At 47.8% G+C, this 25,972-nt stretch overlaps 1 protein-coding gene across 1 annotated transcript in view; it reads right to left on the bottom strand.

Annotated features, from left to right (window-relative positions):
* The window catches only part of TXNDC5 (thioredoxin domain containing 5), a 29,460-nt gene extending 17,863 nt beyond the window's left edge, over window positions 1–11,597 (bottom strand). The window contains exons 1-3 of the mRNA XM_023221167.2: window positions 11,283–11,597; window positions 5,340–5,489; window positions 385–490 (exon numbers count right to left, since the gene is read on the bottom strand). Coding sequence (XP_023076935.1) covers window positions 385–490; window positions 5,340–5,489; window positions 11,283–11,539 — 513 coding nt within the window. The 5' untranslated portion in view covers window positions 11,540–11,597. The remainder of the gene's footprint in view (window positions 1–384; window positions 491–5,339; window positions 5,490–11,282) is intronic.
* Window positions 11,598–25,972: the final 14,375 nt, after the last annotated feature.

Here is a 25,972-nt window from a genome sequence, read left to right as displayed (position 1 = left end):
AACTGTATTACCTGTGACAGTGGCAGGGTGGCAGTGTTAACAAGGAGTAAGTGCTTATCTGTGAGACCACACAAGTGACTTCCCTGAAGACTGACTACAGCCAAACAAGGTGCAGGGTGGCGGGAAAGACAAACACCAAAATGGTGGTAACTGTTGAAGCTGAGGGTTTAGTCTTCTCTTGACTTTTGTGCACATTTCAGTATTTCCATACCAAAACGTTTTTGTAAAAGTTCATCTTTACCTATAATATCAATGAGCTCTAAAACAAAAGTAGAGTTGCTTTAAAATGGCAGCCTGAATCATTAACCTCAACTGGCCACTGCCCCGTTACATATCACCCCAAAGATGTAGGCAGGGAGAAAGGGAGGGAGGGTAGGCACTCACCGCTGGCTCCTCATTCAGTGTCTGTAGCATCCAGTTTTCCAGTGTCTGGAAATCCCGAGGACCCTGGTACTTCACAGCTTCTTGGCCTGGCTTGAAAAGCTTTAAGCTGAAAGAACAGCAAAGGATTAGACAGAGCAAAAAGAAAGTTGTTTTACCAGAGAGCAAACTCATTTAGTGAAACAATGAGAAAATGAGCTGTCAAGGGGCTGCAGCCAGGCACGTATCTGCTCTTCTCTGATAAAAAGGAAACAAAACTAACGTTCCAGGAGGTAATACATTCAGTTAATCCTAAACTTTTCGAAGTTTCTGATTTTATTCAAGGAAAACTAAAATGAGGTGAAAACTTCCAGCCTAATGCTGTGAGTGAAGCCTCAAAAGCTACAAGTATTCAGTGCTCTGCGGCAGCAGCCTCAGGCCTTCCCTGCAAGCTACTGTTATGCTTTCCCGGCTTCAGCAGTTGTGGTGTATGTGTTCAAATCAGGACCGGAGTAGATACAGTGTTGTTTTGCAATCAAGGTATTCTTCCAGGCCACCCTGGCAGGTATTCAACTCTTGCAAAGCATGACTATCCAGTTACCCTGAGAATTCAAGTTTCCAGCTATAAGAACATCCGTGACATTGACTGATGCAGTCCATTCACCTCCCCATGGAGAAGGCATCTTTTCTTTTTCCTACAAATGTTAGCCTCTGAAGGAATCTGCAGAGAGGATATGGGGAGCAGGCTCTTTAACCATAAGCGAAAGACATCACCAGAGGATGAAATTAACACTCCCAGTTCCTGCATCCCTCCAGCAGTCATGGGGAACATGCTCTAATGTGCTAGATACAAATTCACAGACAAATTCAATAGAAAAAAAAGAAATACCGAGTACCATTTGTTGGCAAGCCTGCTCATCTAAAACACCCCTGCCCCTTCTACAGCACGTATGTGGATTTTTTGAGTAGATGCCCAATGTACAGTATCAGAATTGTAAGATGGCAACATATGTAAAACTTGGACATGAAGGTTTGAATAGTGTCTTCGTTCAACAGCTGTAACAGAAAACCACAGACTGGGTGTCTTAGAAATAACAGAATCTATTTTGCCTAGTTCTAGAGACCGGGAAGTCTGAGATCAAGGTGGCAGCAGAGTCGGTGTCTGGAGAGGCCTTTCTGGTTCACAGATGGCATCTTCTTGCTGTGTCCTCATATGGCAAAACAGGAAACAGAACTCTCTGGGGCCTCCTTCATAAGGCATGTAACCCCATTCACGAGGGCTCCACCCTAATGACCTACTCCCTAAGGGCCCACCGCCTATTGTCAGCCTTGGGGATCAGGATTTCACCTATGAATGCTGGGGGACACAAACATTCAGTCCATACAAAATGGCTAATTCTCCTTAAAATGAAGTCACATGGCTAGATTAGGCTTTGAAATTAAAATAGGCATACTGGCCTTACCCAGAACCTAAGATGGTACCATGGGGCCTAGGTAAGGTCCCTAATGTGTCTCCAATGCAAAACATACACCCAGCTTCCTCAGCAGCTCCGAGTCTCATAACCACAAAAAACAGCCAAAACTTAACTAGATTTGGCCAGTACACCGGCTACTTCATGAAGTTCAACATGATAAGCAACCGCAACATCTGCGGTAACAAAGATGATTGCCCTCACCTAGGCTGGCACCTCCCCAGGCTCCCACAAGGTGTGTTCCGCACCTGGAAACAGAAACTGCTTCCTGCACGGCTCTGCCTCCCACCAACGCTCTTCAGGAAGGGAAATGGGTGGATCCTCAAGACATCAGAAGGGAACAGGGACTGTCACACTCATTCCTTGTGTCTTTGCTAAAAGTAAAATACAGTAAGACCTAGCCTATGATTTTTGTAATTTGCTATTCATTTGAGCCAAACAAAAAATGAAAAAAAAAAAATCTCTTCTTGTTGTTGGACTGAAAATCGTTCTAACGTGCCCAAGAAGTCTGAGATTCTTCCTCGGTAAGTTCACAGAGCCCAGGGATAGAGTGGGCACTTCTGGTCCAGACCTTCCAGTCAGTTTGGGGCATCTGACTTCAATTCTCACTGTCGATGGTGGTGAGGAAGGTGATGGAGACTGGGCCACAGGGTACAAGCCCAAACAAAGTATTGCCCCAGATCTCTGCTATTACCAAGCCTCCACACGGGCATTTGAGTTTCCTCTTTCAAGGAGACAGCAGGGAGAAAATCCCCATGTAGGTACTGCCTTGGCAAACAGCATGATGAAAGTTCTATTACTGTAGACAGTGTTATGAGCTGAACTGTATCCTGCAAAACAGATCTGTGTACGTCATAACCATCAATCTCAGAAGGTGACCTTATTTAGAATAAGGTGTTTACAGAGATACTCAAGTTAAAATGAGGTCATTAGGATGGGCCCAAATCTAGCATGACCGATGTCCTTGTAAGAAGGGTTAATTTGGACAGAGAGAGAGACACACACACACGGGGAGAAGGGCACATGAGGACAGAGGATGGCAGTGATGCATCTACAAGCCAAGGAACGCCAAAGATGACCAAGAAACCAACAGGAGCCAGGATGAGGCAAGAGAGGATTCCCCTACAGGTTTCAGAGGGAGCATGGCCCTGCTGGCTCCTTGATTTAGGACCTCTGGCCTCCAGGACTGTGGAGAATACATTTCTATTGTTTCTGGCCACCCAGTTTGTGGAATTTTGTTACGCGCAGCCTAGGAAACTAACACAGGTGGTTTCCCCTGTCAGTCCTGCCCTGCTGTAATGATTCATGACTGGCCCAACAGGAAGACCTCAAAACATTTTCCTGAGCACAGCCAGCCATCTGTAGGGGGCATGGGAGCCCAAACTCCCTGCCCCTCCAATCCTTTACTCCAGTTACACTTGCCAGAGAAGAATGACATGAAAGCTCATGTCCTGACACATGCCTGGACTCAGGCAGGTATAACATCTGCTTCAGGCCTCATAGCCACTCTATGGGATGGGCACTTTCTTGGAGGAGTAAAAGCTCACTCAAGTCAATCTACAGACGCCCCGACACGACCACATTTCATACAGCACATTCCACCTTCTGCATTCTCGGGGGGGAAAGTAATCTGTTCTCGGGAGCTTCTGCAGGGCAGTGATGGTCACAGAGGTTCCTTCCCAAACTGTGTTCAATGTGATGTAAGCTCGTTTTTGTTCTTTTTAATAATACAAAACCAGCCCATGCTTTACTTGGGGAGACCAGATCTTCTCATTAAAAATCTAAACACATGCTCCAACACAGGCCTTCTTAAATTTGTGATGGTTTTTGGTGAATACCAACTATGGAGTAACTGATACTGCAGCTGATAGCTGTTACGGCCAGGCTTAGGCGGAAGCCTTCGCTTCCTTCTCTGACGCCCCATTAACACATACCACTCTCAGCTCCATTACAGGTCCTGTGCTACCTTCCACGTGGCATGGTTTGTGGTGCACACAGTCTCAGGCCACAGATGGTCAGCAGGTTAAGAGGAAAGACATCACAGCCAGCCCACCCTTGCTGCCCCTGAACTTTGACAGCAACAGGCTCTCCACAGGTAAGCATTCACCTCCTCACCCTCATCTCTGCTCACTACCTGCTTCTTTGGGATGCTCTTGATCCATACTTTAAAGGCAATACTATAAAGCATACAAGAGTTATTGCTTTTATGTAGATACAGATAGTAGGCAATCTTATCTCCATTGATCTGATTTACAGTAAACCCAAATTATGGCACTTACATTAGCAAGTCATCACCAAAGACCAAGAATTCCAGAGTCCTTTGTGGAAATGCCCACATTTCCAAATGGGAGGGTAAACCCTAACATGTATTGGGTGTGCTCAAATTGGTGTCTGCACACACTCCATGCAAGTCCCATAACAATGTTTGGGGGATCACCTTACTGACAGGTTAAATGATGAGGCCAGAGCTGGGTGGTAAGTAAATGGGAGAGCTGGGATTTGACTATGACTTCTAGGTTCAAGCCTAGAGCTCCCTCCACTTTTCTGCCTCCCAGGTTTAAATATAAGCTCCAATTTTATGCTTTATTGATGGCCCCCTATAATACCCAATTAAGCAATAAATTGTATAGAATTGACTTCATTCCTCAATTGAAACAAACAGCAAGGAAGTGACCATGGCAATCCCTCCACCTCCTTCAGAAACAGCTTCTTCTGTCTTTTGAAGAACTGCTTTTCCCTCCAACACTTGGCACATGGTGTGAATGGGCATGTGTCTTGCTATAAGCTCCTGTTTCCCTGGCCACAGTGACTATTCCTGGGATGAACACTCCAGCCAAGCAGGGCCAGTGAGTGCTGGGCCCTTCTGTGCAAACAGAGCTACAGGCCTGGAAAGCCGTCATCTCAAGGGAGGCGCAGCAGAAACAGACCCCCGACCCCTGAAGCTGGGTCTCAGAGGTTCCTCCACAGCCTTTTAAATCGTCCTTTCTTTCTGTTTAATAAGAGAACAATTATATTTCTAGAATTGAGAACGTTTCAATTTCTATTTCTTATAACCAAAAACATTCTTAACTGTCAAGGAAGTTAAGTATCATCGTCTGTCAGACTCTATACTTCTTTCCAACAGAAACAGCCCTGTGGGAGTCACACGGGAAGGAACTATAGGAAGGGTGTTTGTGAATAAGAGTCAGTAGAAAAAGCAAGCCAAAATTGATGACAGTCTACGCACACTGTGTAAAATGTACCCGTGAACATCTAGCATGGCGGGGCCACCATTTTCGTCTTGCAAACACATTCTCTTATAAACAGGAACACCCAGCACTGATGAATTAAAGGTTCTCCAGAGTATGAAAGGCATCTAAAATAGACACAGTGTTAAATGCAATTTCTCCCTAATGACAGGGACTGCCTCCATAAATTTAGTATCTCTTCACTCCTTTACCAAAAGTTTAGGACTTTCTTTGTAACCAGGAACCACCTGGGAAGTGTGCCCCCTTTCTTCTGACTTACGTGGGGTATCCTCGCACTCCCTGGGCAGAGCACACGTCGGAGTGGGCCGTGCAGTCCACTTTAGCCACGTAGACTTTAGCGTCTTCCATGCTGTTATATTTGTCTCCCAGGTCATTCCAAGTTGGCTGCAGCCGCTGGCAGTGTCCACACCTGGAACAAAGCAAGAGCACAAGCGCACTGAGTACCAGGTCACAGGGCAGCTGGCCCACAATTTCAGCCCTGTCCAGGAGGCAATGGGGCTCTCAGTCCTTTCTTTACACCACTGCAGATGGCAGCTCCTGAACCAGTACTCCAGGACCTCTCTCCCCTGCTCCCACCCCTCCAGAGTCACTGCCCTGTTCTCAGCATGAAATCTCGGCCTTGTTCCAGCATTAAACTTAGCAGAGTGTTGTTCTGAATCCTACTTGTTCTGGCCCTGCTGACTTCCCACTTGACTTCTATTCCAGAGTCCACCCTCCTTCCCTTGCGGCCTAGTCCTGAGCCCTACTGCAGCATCTGCAGTGTTCCCAAAGGGCTATCGCTTGGTTTGGCCCTGGAACACACTCTCTGACACCTCCTCTGTAAACTCCACCTAACTAAATCTATCTGCCCTTCAGGTAGATTGGGTGTCACTTCCTCCAGCAAGTCTGCCCTGACTCCCCGGGCCATTCAGTGCCCGTTCTCTCCTCCTGCCGTTCTGGGAAGCCTCTCTACTCCTCCCTTGACAGTAGCTTAGCACTTCCTGCTGTGTCTGCTACTTTTACTCACAAACCAAATAGCGACAAATACAAGGCAATCTCAAAATTTAATCAACTGCAATTTTCTCCAATGAGAAGGAAAAACAAAAGTTTGTGGCCACCTAAACTTCTAGGGTTGAAGTGAGCAAACGTCTATAGTATTTATTGTATGAATTCAGTTATGTACAAATATTTTTAAATCACCTATCATTTAAAAGCGTATATTAATTAGGCTTCTTCCATGCTTCACATTTCATGAGGACATCAGCATCTTTCCCAACACTAGATCTTGAGTCATACAGCTGACCACACAGCTGACCACACAGCTGACCACAGCTCTTCCCGCATTCTCAGGACAGTATGTCTACAGTGCCATACTCGAATTTTTAACGAGACAACCCTAGAAACTTCATCCCAAGTTTCAACTACAGTCCCATAGCATGATGACACATGGGTTTGTTTGTTATTTAATATGGTAGGTATACACTGATGCCTACAATATAACCACTTGCTGTATTGCTTTTTTAAATGCTTTTTTTTAAAAAAAAAAAAAAAAAAACCACTTGCTTATAAGAACACCCAACGCTTAGAATTGTGACTTCTTCCTCAAAATGATAATCTCTGTTAAATCTCTTTTTTATTTTCTGACAGATTACCTCAAAAATAAGCATTTAAGTTGGATGCAGTGGCTCATGCCTGTAATCCCAGCACTTTGGGAGGCTAAGGCAGGAGAACTGCTTGAGCCCAGGGGTTCAAGACTGGCCTGGACAACACAGCAAGACCCCCCATCTACGAAAAATTTTTAAAAATTAGCCTGGTGTGGTGGCACACACCTGCAGTCCTAGCTACTTGGGAGGCTGAGGCAGAAGGATCACTTGAGGCCAGGAGTTTGAGGCTGCAGTGAGCTATGATCACACCACTGCACTCCAGCCTGGGTGACAGAGTGAGATTTTGTCTCTTAAGGAAAAAAAGGATTTAAGCCAGGCACGGTGGCTCACACCTGTAATCCCAGCACTCTGGGAAGCCAAAGCTGGTGGATCACGAGGTCAGGAGTTTGAGACCAGCCTGACCAACATGGTGAAACCCCATCTCTACTAAAAACACAAAAATTAGCTGGGCGTGGTGGCACGCACCTGTAATCCCAGCTACTCAAGAAGCTGAGGCAGGAGAATTGCTTGAACCTGGGAGGCGGAAGTTTGCAGTGAGCCGAGATCGTGCCATTGCACTCTAGCCTGGGCAACACAGCAAGACTCCGTCTCAAAAAAAAGAAAGAAAATAAAAAAAAGGATTTAAAAGTAGCACTGAAAAAGTCTGCCTCAAGGTAATGTTTCTTCCCTAAACAGCACTTTCTTGGCCAGCTAAGAGAATCCCTGCTTTATGAGACACTCAGATACAAAAAAAAAAAAAAAAAAAAAACACAGTGAAACTATACATACAGATTTAACTTCTGTAGATTCAACAAAGTGAGTTTGTATGGCGGGGAAAAAAGGCAATTCCCACAGAACCCTGACGTGTGTGCAAGCTGGGAGATGTGAGGTTTTTGTTCCTCAGCTGGTCTTGGTTCCTGCATGCTTCTCATGGCATGAGCATTTCTCTGACTATATTAAGTGTGACACTGCCGTCTAAAGACAGAGAACTAGTCCATTTGGTGTTTAACCAAAGAAGCCATGATAGTTCTAATGCTGGAGGAAACGCTGGCAGTGAGGACTGACTGACTGACTGACTGGGGCGGTGTCCACCAAGGAACCTTCCTAAGGGACTGTCAAGGGCAGTTCTGCCCCTAGGGGACTTCCATCAGCTATGCTCATTCTGGAACTGCAGAACTCCTCTGCAATCCGGACGAGGTTTTGCTGTGTTACCGTGTTTTTTTGTTTTGTTTTGTTTTTTTTGTATGTGAAAACACAAGATTAGATTAAGAATGAGAATAAACAATAAGTAAGTTTGTGGTGCACTAAATCAAAACTGACCATTCTGGGCCATCACCAAGATGGATGTGCCCTTGCTCCTGGCTGTGATGGGGCCACAGGTGCTATCTAGTCGGCCCTGTGGCTACAGCACCCAGCTCTGAGACACACAGCTGCATTCACAAAGAAGCCTGTGGCCAAGAAGTAGAGCAAAGCTACGTGGTCCAAATCTTGACCTCACTGTCACCAGGTTCGGGGTGACTCACAAACTAGCCATACAGAAGCTGTGACCTGATGTTGGCACAAAATCTATAGCAGTGGGACAACCCTGCAGCTGCCAAGTTTAGGGCAAAAATACACAGATCAATGTTTTTGTTACAGGGGCTCCAGCCCCTTAATCACGCGTGGGCTTTCACCATTTGACGGCAGCAGAAACTGGAAAAAGGTACGTGTGTGTTGAGGGGGAGTCCACTGAGTATTCTATCTGAGCTCTAAACGCTCAGCTGACCACTCAAGGACCTCCTTCCCTCTCCTGCAAAGGCCCCTCCAGAGTCACCACCTTGTTCTCAGCATTACACTTACCAAGCTGTTGTTCCAGGTATTGTTGGTCCTACTTGATCTGGCCCCCCCGACCTCCTGTTTGACCTCTCTGTCCACTCAGCCTCCTTTCCTGGCAGCCTATTCCTGAGCCCTACTGCAGTTATCTGCAGTTTTCTGAAAGGGCCCTCTTGAAAGTCCAACTTAAACACTGTCATAGAAACCCACATATCTCTATTTAAATATTTGTAGTAGACTATCAAGAAGTCAACAAATAGACTGGGCGCAGTGGCTCACACCTGTAATCCCAGCACTTTGGAAGACCAAGGCGGGCGGATCGCGAGGTCAAGAGATCAAGACCATCTTGGCCAACACGGTGAAACCCCATCTCTACTAAAAATACAAAAATTAGCTGGGCGTGGTGGCGCACACCTTGTAGTCCCAGCTACTCAGGAGGCTGAGGCAGAAGAATCGCTTGAACCCAGGAGATGGAGGTTGCAGTGAGCGGAGCTTGCACTATTCCAGCCTGGCGAAAGGGCAAGACTCCACCTCAAAAAAAAAAAAAAAAAAAAGGCCAACAAATAACAACATAAACAGTTAATTTTTCGGGAAGCATCCACCTAAATGTCTAGAAGCCACATATAATGGAAAAGGAATTTACTTAATACCAAGTGTCCAGACGTGCCAGTTTTCTCTCTCACTCAGTCCAGGACTAGCTGGTATTTACTGCAGAGATTCTAACTTAAAATTCCTTTGGCACTGCAGGGACTTATTACATCTACATGTCAGTTTTTCTTTTAAAAAAAAGGGGGGGGGGGGAAGAACGAGGTGTGATGACTCATGCCTGTAATCTCAGTACTTTGGGAGGCCAGGGCAGAAGGACTGATTGAGGCCAGGAGTTTGAGACCAGCCCGGGCAACATAGCGAGACCCTGTTCCTACCAAGTACAACAACAAAAAAATAAGCTGGGTGTGGTGACCTGCGCCTGTAGTCACAGCTACTCCAGAGGCTAAGGCAGGAGAATCACTTGAGCCCAGGAGTTAGAGGCTATAGTGAGCTGTGACTGCATACCACCGTGTTTCAGGCTGGGTAACAGAGCAAGATCTCATCTCTAAAATAAATAAATAATGAAGAAAGAAAAAAGAAAACCCATGGACAGATTTAATCCACTGAAATGGGCTCCAATTAAGTAGTATATTTAATTGCAATAGTTGCTGAGAATACTCCTGTACAGAGAGAAACTGTTAATATTGCCTGATTGTTTTATGTTACAAAGTAATTTCTATACCACTGGTAGTTCTAAAAATTCCAGTCAGTTGGTTCTTGGGAATTTGAAACACAAGGTACTTCATATGTACATTGTTAATAGACCCACACTGGTCCAAAAAGTTGATTTAACTCCAAATGGACTGAAACACAGTAACAGCCTGAATATAGGGTTAAGAGAAAAACGTTTCTCCCAGTTTGAAATGTACAATTTCTGAACTGGCCATTTTTCTTAGGGTACCTTTTCTCTATGTCTTCCTACATCCCTTACCCAAGTGAGCCTCTGCTGAGCTCTGGGGAAGAGTATCAAGTTCTGCAACAAACACCTGCAGGCTATTCCAGCCTCTCAAAGGTCTTGTGTCCTAAAATTACGGCTTTTCTGCCCTGGCCTGTGATCACTTCCCTTCCTCGGGGCATCCCAGCGCTGGCAGGAAAGCTGTGCACATGCCTGTGTGAATGGCAGGAAGCCCTTCCGTGGCATGAGTGCCAGGGTAGGGGTCTCTCAGGTCACAGCGAGGCCCACACCAAAGCCCCGCCCAGAGACCAAAACAGGAGGGACCATCTGCTCAACTGCGGGGCTTTTCCGGATCTCACACATAACAAGTGACCTGGCCCCGAGAGAGCAGGGGGGAGGTGACAGGACAGCCTGGAGCTGAGGACCAGTGGGCTCCGGTCAGAGAGCACACCCACCCGGAGTGCGGAGAGGTGGGGGGGCGGGTCCAGAATTCGCACTACCTCGGTCTTTCCGGGCTAGCTCGGCAACCCTCCTCTGCCTGGACCACTCCTTCCTAGCCCATAAAACACGCACGAAGTGGGAAACGACACTTTCCTGAGTTCTGTTTTTCAATTAAAGCCTCTGGAAGGGGACGTGCCCGCCGTCTAAGTGTCCCAGCCGACCCCGGTGGCCGCGGCAGCAGCAAGGCCGCTCCGGTGAGCGCACGTGGCCCACGGGCAGGCCGCGCGTCCGGCCGGCACAGGAAGTTTGGGGCTCTGGGCAGGGACCGCGGGGTGACAGCTGGACTCCCGCCTCTGCCCGAAAGGGCGGCGACCCCACATCCCCCTCCCTCGGTGCCGAGGTCCAAGAGGGGGTTGAATTCAGGAGCGCGACACAGGGCGGGCTTTCCCGGCTGTCCCCTCGGGGACCGCCCCCTCCTCCCGCACCGCCCCGGCCGCCAAGCGCCACGTCAGCCGCGAGCGCCCGGCCCGCTGCGCTCACGCCCCTCAACCCGGAGCCCCGAGCCCTCGGTCCCCTGCAGTCTCCGGCTCCCGGCCCCGAGCCGCGGCGCCCGCGCCCCACACCTCCCAGCCGGAGCCCCGAGCCCGCAGGGTCCCCGCGCCCCCAGTGCCCACGTCCCGCAGCCCTGAGCCCCGAGCCCCGCGCCCGCAGCGCACACGCCGCTGACCGGAGCCGTCGGCGTCCACGTGGCCCCCGGCCCGGGACCCCCCGCCCGCGGGCATAAGCGCCCCACGCCCCCCGAAGCGGCAAGTGCGGGGCAGGGCGCCGGCCTGCGCGGCGTTACCAGGGCGCGAAGAACATGACGAAGTGCGCGGCGCTCTGGATCCCGTGCGTGAACATGTCGGCCGTGTACAGGTGCTTGCTGTGCGGGTCCTGCCCGTCCCCGCCGTCCGCCGCGGGGGACCCGTCCGCCGCCGCCGCCTCCTGGGCCCGGGCGCCCCAGCGCCCGCCGCCGCCATGGCCCAGCAGCAGCAGCAGCAGCGCGGGCAAGGCCGACGGCCGGGCCAGCAGCGGGAGGAGGCGTCCTGGGCGCGCGGGCATCGCGGCGGGGCTGGGCGCGCTCTCGCCGCGGCCGCCGGTCCCCTCGCAGCGCCCGCCCTGCGCCCCGCCCCGGAGAGGCCGCGCCCCTTCCTCTCCCCGCCCGCCCGCGCCGGCGCGCGCTCGCTACCCGCCCGAGGCCCGGGTCCGCGCGCTGGGAGGGAAGGGCTGGGGCGAGGGACCGAGTCTGGGGGGCCCTCCGAGTCCGGCCTCCTGCGCTTCCCACCACGGGACGGCTCGCCCCAATCCCGCGAGGCTCCTGCGCCTCCGCAACCCAGGCCCTCACCCCTTTCCCCGTGGGCCCGCTCGGCTCAGAGCGGCGGTGAACACACAAAGTAACGATGAGGCCAGCGGGAAGCCACAGAGGGGCCGGTCAGCCTCGGCTAATCACAGCTCACACAAGCACCCCGGGATTTCAGGCCAAAGGAAGGAGAGAGCTGCTGTCAGCAGCAGAATGTAGGAAATCGGGCAAAAGACGGTGCGGTTTGCACCTGCATGAGTCAGATTCTTGGCCAGCGCTCAACTGTGATTCTAGAGCTGGGCTCAGAGGGGTGATGAAACCCGCTTACCAAGTGAACCCCTTGCTGGTTACCCCTGCCCGGCCTTAACTCGGAGATGAAGAGGAAAGAACGTCAAAGCGGCCTCTTCTAGACAAGAAGGCACCTAACAGGACTGGCTGGGGTCCTACTGTGCCCTAATTTATCCCGGTTACCAAAATGAATGACAGCACGCCTGCTCTGGCTGAACTCAGCCTTGTGGGATGGCCGGAAGGCATCCCTGCCCCGCGCCTCACTCGCACCTGCACACACACCTTAGAGCAGATGGTAATCGAAAGTTCCAGCCCTACCCAGGGGATCTGAGGCTAAATTAGGGAGAATCACCGGGTTGCTTTCCGGGATCCTGCCTGCTCTTTGATTATCCTCAATCCAGGAAGCCCCAGGTAGTTAACTCCTGGCTTGGCAACGGGACACGCCCACTGTCTCACCTGTCATTATTCCGCTCCTGCCTTAAGCCCAGTCACTTATGAACCTTTAACCATGGGTTGCCAAACACCAACACCATCAATCTCCCTCCTAAGTCTGTTCTCCCAGCCACTTAAGCTTGAAACGTGGGAGGCATCTTGCATTGCTCGCTCTTTTCCCTGTGTCTCAAAATTCAAACCAACCGCATTTCTTGCAACCATGACTTCCTTCCAGCATTCTCAGTGTTCATACCCTGAACGGATCTGAAGCCTGGCCTATTGCAATAGCTTTCTAAGGGTCTCTTTCATTCACATGGCTGGAAAATTAATTTTCCTAAAGCCGGCCTTTGACCAAGACAGTTTGCTGCTTAAACTTGGACCAACACACCACCAATGTCCCCATGGCCTTGGCCTGTGGGGTGAAATACTAATTCCTGGGGCAGCCATTCAAGGCCTTCCGTGATGTGGTTGCATCATACTTTGTGTCCCTGTGAAACTCACTCAACACTAGACATCCAGGGATTCTCTCCAATAACTGTTATTGCCAAACTCTAATCCCTGTGTTCTCCAACACCTCATACCTCCCAAACCCTTCCCACAAGCACCGCCATACACTCTTACAGCATCAGTGTCTTTCGTTTTTAACTGAAACACAGTTCTAGGAGCTTCCTCAAGTGTTGGCTCCTCATTCTTTCACACCTGGAGTCCCTCAGCGCCAGGAAGTAAAGCTGATGCCTTCCTGGTTCCCCATCGCTCCTTCCAAATCCTACAAAACCCTCAGCTCTCCTTAAATTGATGCTACTGGGCATGGCACCCTCTGCCCTGCCATTTCCTGTCGTTCTTCCACATCACTCTTCCTGGTTCAGTGAAAACTTTGGTTCCTGGCTCACAGTGTTCCTGGCTACCCCTTTCCTGTCTTTCATTCCTGGCAGCTTCAGCATCCAGGTGGATACTCCATCTACCTTTCCCTCAGTAACTCCCACCCAAAAGGGAGACCCTAGCACTTGTCATCACCAGCATCTGCGCCATCTCCAAAATCTGAAGGCATCCATTCTGCCCAGCACCTCCTCGACTTGCAATCTGCTTGCTCAAGAAACCCATTCTGCAATGCTTCTTCCTCATCATGACCTCTGAGCTACCCACCCCACCATCTTCTGCAATCCCCTCGCAGCCCAACAGACTGCTGTGTCTTCCCTTGCCTCTTGGCCAAGTTACAGCCCATGGAGTCTCACCCTTCACTTCCTGTCCTGCCACATTCTCCCCACAGATGCTGGTGAGCTTTGTCTCTTTGGGTTCCCTGTGCCTTCAACCAGGTAACCAAACCCTGCTGGAGAAACATCGCACAGTCAAGCAGCACGTCTCCTTCACATTTGTAAAAATCAGCCTTAAATTCCTCCTCACCCCTGCCCTAAAACTGACTACATCTCCCTAGGCAGTGTGCTGCCCCCCTTTCTGAGATGCTTCTGTATTTCCACTGACACCGCCCCTCCTCTCCTCTCCCCACCCCACCCTGTCACTCGCCATCCTCTCAGCTGCCAGCTTTGTCTCATGTTTCTAAGAAAAATGAAGCCAAAACCATGAGCTCCCTTATTCCTCCCCCGCCAAAACTACACACCCCTGCACAGGCGCCTTTCTCTCTGGCTACAAAGGAGCAAGTCAGTATACCCCTGCCTGGCAAAGCCCAGTCCTCTGGAATAATGCCCCCCACAGATATCCAGGTCCTAATTCCTGAAACATCTGATTGTTTCTTTATACAGCGGAAGAGACTTTGCGGATGTGATTAAATTAAGGGTTGTGAACTGGAGAAATTACCCTGGATTATCTTGGTGGGTCCTAAATGTGATCACAAGTGTCCTCATAACAGAGGGGCAGAAGGAAATGTGACTACACAGCAGGAGGCGACGTAACAAAAGCAGAAAGAGATTTGAAGATGTTACACTGCTGACTTGGAAGATGAAGGGGCCAAGAGCCAGGAAAAGCAGCTCTAGATGCTGGAAAAAGCAAGGAAATAGACTCCCTGCCGAGCCTCTGGAGGGACCTGCAGTCCTGTGGACAATGTATAGTCCAGTGCAACTGGTTTTGGACTTCTGACCTCCAAAACTGTACGAGAATAAACGTACGTGGTTTTATGCCACCAAGTGTGTGGTGTTATGGCAGCCCTAGGAATCTCATATGCCCTCCCTGCTCCCTGCCCAAAGGCTGTGTTCTTCAGCTCCTCTCTTTCTCTCCTGCACAAGTTACTCATCACACCTTCCTACTGGACCATTTTCATCAGTGTATAAGCAAGCTTTAGTGTCTCCCAACTTAAACATTTTAAAATTTTTTACTCCCTTGTCCTCACGTACCCCCAGTTACTATCCCAGTTCCTTAACTTTCCTTCACAGCAAAACTTCTTTAAAGAATCAGAAGGCTGGGTGCAGTAGCTCACGCCTGTAATCCCAGCACTTTGGGAGGCCAAGGTTGGAGGATGGCTTGAGGGCGGAGTTCGAGACCAGCCTGGGCAATATATTAATAACAAGACCCTGTCTCTACAAAAAAAATCTTTAAAAATTAGCAGGGCTCAGTGGCACATGCCTATAGTTTGAGCTACTCAAGAGGCTGAGGCAAGAGGATCATTTGAGAGCCCAAGTGTCAGAGGCTGCAATAAGTCATGATCGTGCCACTGTACTCCAGCATGGGCAACAGAGTGTGACTCCGTCTAAAAATAAATAAATAAATAAAAATAAAAAAGAATTATGTGTATTTCACTTTCCATTCATCCGTCAGTTCATGCCACTCTGACTCTCAAACCTGCCACACACCAAGTCTTCTCAAGGTCACTGAAGATGTCCACACTGACAAGTCAAATGAACACTTTATGTTCCTCATCTTCCTTGGCTTCTCAGCACATTGGTAAAACTGCCATTGGCCCCATCTGAATCCACCATCCTTTCTGCTTCTCTGATCTACCTCCTGCCATCCCCACGTCATTCCTCAGGCTCCTCAACCCAACCTTTGATGTCAGTTTTCAGCGCTTAGCCCCCAACCCACTTTTGTCTCTCTACACTCACTCCCTCGGTGATCTCATCCATAGCCATGGCTTTAACACCATCTATATGCTGATGCCAAAGTGTACATTTGCAGCCGAGGCCTCTCTCTGAGCTCTCACTGTCTACAGGACACCTTCTCTTGTTTGTCCTGCAGGTGTGCTGAAGCTGACCTTGTGCTTCCCCGAAGCAATCTGCTTGTCCTCCGATTTCCCCTCCTCAGTAAATGGTGCTTCCTCGCTGTTGCACAAACCAGGAAACTGAGTTGCAAACTTTGTCTCAAACTCCTGGCCTCAAGTGATCTGCCCACCTCAGCCTCCCAGAGTGCTAGGATTACAGGTGTGAGCCACCGTACCTGGCCTCTGAGTTGTAAACTTTATTCCCCTTTTTCCTTATTGCAGTGCCTTGATCCCCGCCTCCTACTCCATCTCCCCATCAGCAAGTCCAATCATTGCCATCTCTGAGCCACAGCTCCCACTGACTGACTCCTCTCCAATGCTGCCATATCCTTCTCTTCCTGTCTGCTACAGTAGCCTCCTGAATGTTATTTCCACCCTTAAGTCCTTCCAATCCATCCTTCATCCAGCAGCTAGAATTGAATCATGTCACTCCTTTGCTTAACTTCCTTCAGGGGCTTCCCTTCACATAGAGTCAAATTCCAGCTCTTCACCTTGGCTTGCAAGGGCCTTCAGGAAAGATGCAATCTCATCCCATACCACTCGGCCCTCTGCTCACCTAGATTCTAGCCATTTGGGATGATTCTAAATACCCTCCCAGCATTCCCCTTCTCAGGTCCTTGTATGTGGTGCCCCGTGCTTGTTCCCTTCCTGTTTTCTGTGACTGGACTCCCTGCACCCTCAGGTCTCTTGCCCCCACGACACCTCCTCAGTGCCTGGCGATGCCTTTTCCAAGCCCCTCCCTGCAGCAGCCTCCCTCTGCCCACTGAGCTTTCGCCAGTACCACGCTGTTTAATTTCTGCATATAACACTTTTTATCATTTGATGCCATTTTGTTGCAGACTTAGCTAGTTAAGGTGGCCGTCTTCTCCATCAGTAAGCTCCCGAAGGCCAGGGGCTATTTGCTACATTCACTACTCTCTCTCTAGCACCCAAATGCCTGGATACAGTCGAGACTTAACAAGTGTTGGATGAAGGAACCCCTCTTTCTAACCATAGCTCTTTCCCAGACTCCACTAAAACAAATAGTGCCTGGCACCTTCTCTCACATGCAGCCTTTCCTGCATGACCCGACCACCACTCCACACAAGCTGCTCAGTGTCATCTTCCTCTGAACTCCCAGCCCTCCCAAAGGACTGACATGCTGCTTCATATGGTAGAAGCCACACATGGTCCTGCTTAGATTCCCATCGCCGAGCAGCTTGGCTTCCAGCTCAGAAAGCCTAAAAGTGAAGATACAACTGAATTTGTACAGCAATGAAGTAATACAATGTTCTCAGTGAAAAATTCCCTGACCTCCAGCTGGGGTTAGGCTTCCTGCATTCATATCTTGTCCTTTCTCCCCATATCTGTTCACAGAAGGGTAATTATTTGGTTGTGTAATTTTCTGTTGAGCCTCGGACTTTCCCTCTAAACTGTAAGCCCCATGGCCTGAGAGGTGTTAACATGATGTTTGGTACACAGCAGGCATTTAATACCTGATATGGTTTGGCTGTGTCCCCACCCAAATTTCATCTTGAATTGTAACTCCCACAATTCCCATGTGTTGTGGGAGGAACCCAGTGGGAGGTGATGGAATCATGGGGACAAGGTCTTTCCTGTGCTGTTCTCATGATAGTGAATGAGTCTCATGAGATCTGATCGTTTTAAAAAGGGGAGTTTACCTGCACAAGCTCTCTTCTCTTGTCTGCCGCCATGTGAGACGTGCCTTTCACCTTCTGCCATGATTGTGATGCCTCCCCAGCCACCTGGAACTATAAGTCCAGTAAACCTCTTTCTTTTGTAAACTGCCAAATCTCAGTTATGTCTATCAGCAGCACAAAAACGGACTAATACAACACCTGTTTGTTGAATGAATGCATGAAGGAATGGATGAAAAGTCTCATCTGTCTACCCTCAGAGGATGGCTTGCTTGAGAGAGCCCCCCCTCAAAATCATGGCCTTTCCCAAGCAGAAAAGGCAATAGATATGTCGATCTGTACTGTTAGAAGTTAGTACTACTTCTAGCAAAATAGTATTGTTACACTGCTTTCTTTTTTTGAGATGAGAGTCTTACTCTGTCACCCAGCTTGGAGTGCAATGGCATGGTCTCGGCTTACTGCAACCTCTGCCTCCTGGGTTCCAGTGATTCTCCTGCCTCAGCCTCCCGAGTAGCTGGGACTACAGGCGTGGGCCACCACATCCAGCTAATTTTTTTATTTTTAGTAGAGATGGGGTTTCACTATGTTGGCCAGGCCGGTCTCAATCTCCTAACCTCATGGTCCACTAGCCTCGGCCTCCCAAAGTGCTGGGATTACAGGCGTGAGCCACCATACCAAGCCTACACTGCCTTCTTATTGCAAATCTACAGCCTTCAAGGAGCTGCACTCCCTTCCTACAGCAGCCCTACAGGCCTTGGCAAAGCCTCTCATTGGAAGGTGTCCTCATCCCAGGGAGCACATGAGAACTGACATGGGAGGAATGGCTACTGAATGGGAAAAATACAGCTTCTGTTTTCCACCTCCAGAGGATAACACAAGACCCAAATGTGATGTAACGTTGTCAAGACAACCCCAGGCCATTCAGAAACTGAAATGCCACCATTTGAACCACTTTAACAGGTGCATCCTGAGTTATTATTGGGCTAAAAGTACTGCTTTTAGGCAGGTACTGAAGCATTTGCATCCTGTTGTTCTAATTTGGTCAGAACACCCTGGTAGGTGCCTCTAAAGAAGAAGAAAAACTGTGTTTTCTTGATGAGCTCATGTGGCCATTCAAATGTGATTGTTGAGAAGCAGGGAAAAAGCTAGAGGATTGCTCTCATCAGAGAAAATCTAAAGAAAAAGACCAAAGCAAATTCCCAGGCTGGAGTGACCCAGGGAGTAGAGCTATTTTCAGTGTATTGAAATGGTTAATGGAAAGTTCATATTTACTCACTACTCACAAACTCCTTGGGCAACACAGCCTACTAAACAATTAATAAGCACCAAAAACTCACATTACATTATAACGTAATAGATTCAGGTATTTGGCAGATAAAAGCTTTTAAAATCCACATGGGATCTGTGAGGTCTCGGGGGCGGGGGGGTGAGGGGGCGGTGGAGAATAAAGAGAGTTTCTTTGTTGACTGGATCATGACCACTAAGCTGAATAATCTGTGCTGTTTCTCAAAGTGCACAGAACACTCGCTCCAACTCCCACGAGCTCATTCAGTCTGTGCAAGTGCTGGCTCTTCTCCTTCACGCCCTTGTCATTCTCCCAGCTCTTCGTCTGCTAGATGCTATTACAGGAGTTCTTCTTTCACCCAAAGTCCCCAGGTGCAGGGCCAATAGGCTGATCCAGAAGCTGGTGCTCACCAGCACCTGGATTTAATAACAAGAGAGAAGACTTCTCCTTGAGGATGCAGGTTGCTCACTGAGTCATACCACTCCTCTCTCAGCTGTGCTGGCCTGCGGTGATGGCCTTGGCCGTGGGTCTGTGGCTTTGCACTTGGGCATGGGGATATGCCTCTCACAGCACTTAGGGGCCAGCTCTTCATAGCTGCCTGAATTCCAGAACACTATTCCAAGTTCAGAATCCAGGAAAATGTTTATCCTACCTGGGGGTTCTCCATTCTGGCTGCATATTGTAATCTTCTAGGTCTTGAAAGCGATACTGATGGCTGTGTCCTACTTCCTAGGGCTGAGAAGCACTGGGATTGGAGGAGACACAGCCAGGATCTCAGTCCCTGGTGCTCCTGTGGAGGACTGTAGCAGGGCTCTGAGAGCACAGATGTGGAGCAGACCACCAAAGGAATGCTGATGTTTGCTGGAAGTTAATAGGTGTTTTCTTAAGAGAAGAGCTCCGGCTGAGACATGTTTGAGGAACACTTGGTTAGGATTAGGGTTAGGGTTAGGGTTAGGAGATAGGGAAGCGAGGAACAATGCCCAAATTAGACCGCAATACTGCTCAAATTGGATCACAATACTGTCACCACTGCTACCACCTTGACATGCAGATTCCTCCTGTCCCACCTCTGGTACAGGACACTATATGTGACGATGGGAACCTCTGCAACCACCACCCTGCAGGATGGAGTTTGCATGACTCCTGCTTCTTCACAAAACTAGCTTCCAGTGGAAGCCTCACTGTAGTAGGGCTCAATGGTCTATACTCTGTCCTTGTGGGGGTTAGGTCAGAGGCTCCACAAACACAGGAAAGGTGTCCAGTGAAGCTGGGCAGCCTGAAAGAATGTCAACTGTTGATACACTAAGTCCTTTTTTTTTTTTTGAGACAGCGTTTCACTCTGTTTCTCCGGCTGGAGTGCAGTGGTGCGACCCTGACTCACTGCAACTTCTGTCTCCTGGATCCAAGTGATTCTCATGCCTCAGCCATTGGAGTAGCTGGGATTACAGGCACACGCCACCACACCAAGCTAACTTTTGTATTTTTAATAGAGACAGGATTTCACCATGTTGGCCAGGCTGGTCTCCAACTCTTGGCCTCAGGTGGTCTGCCCACCTCGGCCTCCCAAAGTGCTGAGATTACAGACATGAGCCACCACGCCTGGCCAATACACTGTGTCATGTCTTGAAGACTACTTAAGAATTGGTTGGATGAAGTGCTAATGAAGGAAGAAAGAAAAAGATACACATTTATTTCCTAAATGATTTATCAGAGATTTTTATTTGTGATCGCACCATCTGAATCCCTAAAAGTGTCCTATGCAGTGTTTCTCAACTTATTTGACTGTGGATTCCTTTTTATTTGTGGTGTCTCTTGTGTTGATAATCCTCTGTAAAACACTCTGTGAAGTGTTAGATACAGAAGTTTGGGTCATATTTCACATGGAATGATCAATGTCTGGTTTCCTTTGCTTATTACAGCTGCAACATCTCCTCTTCCATTGTGTACATTTAATTGCAAGAAAATTCACTCAACGAATATTGATTGGATCTAGTCTGTGTCAGGCACCATTTTAGGTGCTGAGGATCAGCAACAACTGAAATAGACAAAAACTCTAGCCCTAATGGAACTTCCATTGTAGGTGGGGAAACAGCCAATACATAAGGTATAGAAGATAAATACTATGTTAGCCAGTGGCAGATGCCCAGAAGAAAACGAGGCAAGGAAGGAGGTGTGACGTGTCAAGGTTCAGATGGGATGTCAGGGTTTGGATAGGCTTACTGGGGACATGGCTTTCAAGTAAAGACGTGAGGGAGTAACACATGTGAATATCTGGTTCCAGCTGATATTCAGCTGATATAGTTGAGGGATCAGCAACTATAAAGGACTTACAGAGCGAATGAATAAGAAGGCAGTCCAGAATGAGAACACTGGTTTTTACGAATGAGAAGAGAAGTCATCGGAGGGTTTTCAGAAGAAACACGAGAGGATCTGGCTTCCAGTTATTTCTACAGCATGGCTCTGAGAGCTGTAGTGAGGAATGCAAAGGGAGCAAGGGCAGAAGTGAGGCTACCACTCAGGGAGCAATTACAACCATCCCAGCACAAGATACTGGTGACTCACACTAAGGCGGAGGTGGGCGGGTGATGAGAAGCAAGTTCCGGGTCTCTTTTGATGTACATGCCAACAGGATTTGCTGACTGAGCAGATGTGGGCTGAGGGTTGTGAGAGAAAGAGAGGAGTTAAGGATGACACTGAGGCGTTCAGCCAGAGCAGCTAGGAGCACTGAGTTGTTATAATCTGAGATGGGAAACAGGTTTTGGGAAAGAGTTGCTCAATGTTGAACATATTACACTGGGGAAGTCTGCAGATACACACAGTGGGCAGATGGCTATTCAAGTCCAGGGCAGAGATGCGGGCCAGATACACATTTGAGAGTCCTTAGCATTTGATGGTATTTAAAGCCCTGGGACAGGCGGAGGTCCCTGTGGGAGTGAGTACAGAGGAGGGAGGAGGTTCAAGGGCTGAGTCCTGGGGCATCTCACTGTTTTGAAGACCAGGAGATTAGGAGGAATGGGAAATAAAGACTGGCATGGAGTAGTCAGGAAGGCAGGAAGAAAACCTGATTACTGTTGTCCACCAGGCCCAGAGTAGAAATGTCTCAAAAGAGGGAAGGAAAGGCTGTTTTGAATCTGCTGATACATCTTGGTTTGCCCCAGACAATCCCAGTTTACACCTACTGACATGGTCTAGTCGTTACTCCCAGCCGTTCCCCCTCCAGCATGTCCCAGTTTGGATAGTACGTTGACAGGGCATCCTGCGGACAGTTCACGTGTAACGAGCTCTAAGCACTCACCTTTGGATGTGGAGACCTTGGTAATAGTAGTTTTGGTGGACCGACCCAACTGGAGTGGCTTCCAGAGGGAGAAGAAAGGAATTAAAAACAATGAATATAACTCTTTGGGAGAACTTGTCTCACAAAGCAAAGGAAAATAATACAATAGTAACTAAAGCAGAGAGAGGGCCCAGAGGGTTTTGTTATTTTTTTTTTTTAACATGAAAGAATAGTCAACATATTTGATTGTTAGATGACCCAGAAATGAAGAAAACATTGGCTGCCACGGGAGACAGAAGGGAGAATTTCTGGAGCAGTGCCCCGAGGGAGTGCAGGAGGATGTCACCGGTGAGTAGGGGCAGAGGTTGGCTTTCCAAGGAGCCCCAGTGGTTGTCTGCGATAAGAGGAGGGCAGGCACAGTGGGTGGGCACAGATCCAGAGAGGTGGGTCCAGGTGGCTAATGGTAGGAGCTGGTACCTGTCCCCTCCAGTGGCTTCTGTTTTCCACTGTAATAGAAAGCAGTATCATGAGCTGACACTGAAGACAGGGGAAGTGCTGGAGGTTTGGGGAGGGCAGCAAAGGTCTGAAATAGAGGTCACGGTAAGAATGGGAGAGGGAAGGAAACAGGCAGTTTGGTATTAATGCCTCGTGGCCTTGAGGCTCCACTTGATGTCAGTGTGACATACCCAGATTTTCTCCAGTTGTGTTCTGCTGTGTGGTTTAGTCACACAACAGACAGCTGGGTTTAGTCAGGCTTATGATTTAGCTAAGTGAGGAAACAAAGGCAGAGGGCGGCAACAGAGGGAGAGTGTATGTAGGGGAGAAATGATAATGCTTGACTATGGAATTTAAGCAGGGGAAATTAATAAAACATTTATCTTAAGAAGTTGTAATACTCAGCCTTGTATACACACAGTAAACAAGTTCGTTATCTCTTTGACATGTTGATAACTTCCAGTGGGTCACGTGTCAGTTAATTTATTGAGAAGTCCTATTCCACGCCTTCCTCTCTATGTCTAATATGACCACGTGGCTCAGGCCTTCGCCACCTCCTTCATGGATTATCTCCACAGTGCCTTGGCCATGACTCCTGATTCCATGTGCTCCCATCCAAACATCCAAACAATGTGCAATTGTTTTGGCCAAGATCATCTTGAGACAGCAGCTTTATCATCTCACTGCTCTGTCCCAAAATAAAGAATAGCTCTGTATTTCCAATTATATCACATCACAAGTCCTCTGCCTGGCTTCTGTAGCTCCCTCTACTTATGGAAACTTGTCTCTGACACTGCATAACTCTGCTTCAGACAGGCTTGCTTTCCTATTGTTCCTGCCAGATGTTGTGTCATTTCCAGCTCTCTTCGTTTGCTCACGCTGTGCTTTCTGCTTGACATGCTCTCCTCTCTGCTTTCAAAATCCTATCCACTATACATGGCAGACAGCAATAGTGGTTGGTACAGGAAGAGAGGTAGGACTGGAGTGGGCCAGGAGTAAAGACACACAGAGACATATATATATAATATATACACATTGTGTGTGTGTGTGTATATTTATATATATATATATATATATATGTATATGTATATACATATACACACATTGACTCCTGAACAATGTGCGAGTTAGGGGCACTGACCCACACACAGTCGAAAATCCATGTGTAACTTTTGACTCCCCAAAACTTAACTACTAATAGCCTACCATTGATCAGAAGCCTTACAGTTAACAAAAACAGTCAAGTAACACACATTTTATAGGTTATATGTGTTATATACTGTATTCTTCCAATAAAGTAAGCCAGAGAAAAGAAAATATTATTAAGAAAATCATACAGAAAGGAAAATACATTTGCACCACTGTGCTGTATTTATCAATACCGTAAGTTTATGTCATCTGTTTACAAGATGCCTCACCTGTCTGAAATGGCGGCCACCACAGCTGCAGACCTCAGTGCATATCAAACAATTCAACTTTTTTCTTGTAATGTCATGACTTTTCTCTGCTTCCTGGGAACCCTTCCGGCATCCCTAGTGCTGCCTTGTACAGGTCCCCTGGTGTTATTCCAGGTTTATGGTATTGCAGCAAACACAATGAAAAATACATGAGAATCACAAGATCACTATTTACTGTGATACGCAATTTACTGAAGAGAAAAACTGCTTGAAGGAAGATGATAAGCATCACACAGCATTTGAAGCTGATACTCACAACACTTGAGCTCACTGCAATAGCTATAGGAGGTGGCTGCAAAATTATTATAGTAGTACAGTACATGCTACAGTTAATTTAATGCAGTTATGATTTAATACTGCATCTTTATGTTTGTTTATATGTCTCTTGACTGAGAATGGTGCCATGTATGGTCTGTGTTTACATGCATGAGTTTTGATACATTTTAACTTTTTATAATAGCTTTGTGCATATTTTATGGTAGAAATGATAGAATCTACATATATTTTATGTAATCATTACATACCTAGTTTTTTCTTAATTGTTAAGTATTTCTAGGTTATGTGCATATAACTATTTTTGCAATAAGTTTGTCTTCATACCACTTCTGTAATTTTGTCACTGAAAAGAGTTTAAATGTAGTTTTTAAAGGACTCTTCCTAGTTGATATTGGGCAGTAGGTATTTTAAATTTAGATAAGAATACCTTTTGACCCAGCAATAGGTCCAGGACCTTATCCTTGGGAGATAACTTCACAATTTCATTGCAGCATTGTTTATAATAGCAAATGATGGGAAGCAAACTGCTACCCCTCAGGAAAGCATTGAGTAAATTAAAAATGGCATATTTAGACCATGTGTGATGTGCACAGTGGTGTATTTTAGTGGTTCATGGTGCAGCCTTTGCCATCAGACTACTGAGAGGCTTGAATATCAGCACTACTCCTTCTGGCTGTATAACTTCAGGTGATTAAAATGTTCTGTGCTTAAATTTCTTCATCTGTTAGAGACTTCAGAGATTTTTTTTTTTTTTTTTTTTTTTTTTTTGTAAAGAAGAGATAAACTATTTGAAACCAGGCCTGGTTCCACTTAGAGTGTAGAAAGCAGGAAAAATTATTCCCCTACCCTAAAAACAGAAAAATAAACTACAAACAAAACAAAACAAAAAAGACCAGATCTACTACAACATGATAACTTTTCATGGACTCATCAAAGAGCTGAGGGCAGAGGGCAACCAAATATCCTTAAATCTAAGAAAAGTCAGGCTTCTCCAAGGAAAGATGGAACACCCTCACTGATTTCTCTGTAGCAGAGACCAGGAGGAAGAGATGCTGGGACTGTACAAGTGGGTAAGAAGAATCTGGCTAAACTTTATGATTAAGAGCAAAAGTCAAGTGTGGGCTGGCACAAGAGTACAGCACCCCTGAGAGCTCCAGACACAAAGGGAGTTTGCACTCACATGCAGGACCTTCTACTGGGCCTCCACTAGATGCTCATGAGAAAGTCTGGAAGCAGAGCAATGAGACCAAGGGAACCTTCTTTGGTGGTGCAGACCTGAAGAATGGGAGTGGTTGCTGTTGTAGGAAAGTCACAAAATCCTGCCTCTTCTCTCCTATAACTATATTTTAGGTTTCCAGGGCACTGGCAAATTTGGGGGAGCTGAGAAAGGGGTAAAAAGAAAAAAGGTAACATCCTCTACCCCTGTAGAAGGCACAGGAAAGAGTTCTGGGTCCAGGGTCATATATATGACAATATGAATAGGGGTCTGCAACATGTGGGGGAGGGCGAGGAACTGTCCTATTCAAGACCCAGCACAGATATAAGGCAGTTTGGCAGTCACTGGGAAGAAGAGCAGGATCACTGAGAAAGTCCCATTCCTAAGACCTAGGCAGACAGACTTGCCTAAGACTGAAGCTGGATCTGGTCAAGAGAGAACCTCCCTTCCCTCTCTCCACCACCAAGCAAGCAACAAGTAATGAGCAACAGCAATCTATTTCCGTGGAGAGGGCAAGAGCATGGAGATAGGCCTCCCCATCTTTGTCATAAACAGGTAAGACTGAAAATTGAGGGTGAAGCAGGAGCTCTGAGAAGAAAACTCCTGGAACCCCAGCCTCCACCCTAAGCA

The sequence above is a fragment of the Piliocolobus tephrosceles genome, chromosome 5, assembly GCF_002776525.5.
Source record: "Piliocolobus tephrosceles isolate RC106 chromosome 5, ASM277652v3, whole genome shotgun sequence".
Lineage (NCBI taxonomy): Eukaryota > Metazoa > Chordata > Mammalia > Primates > Cercopithecidae > Piliocolobus > Piliocolobus tephrosceles.
This window is presented reverse-complemented; position numbering and strand designations above follow the sequence as displayed.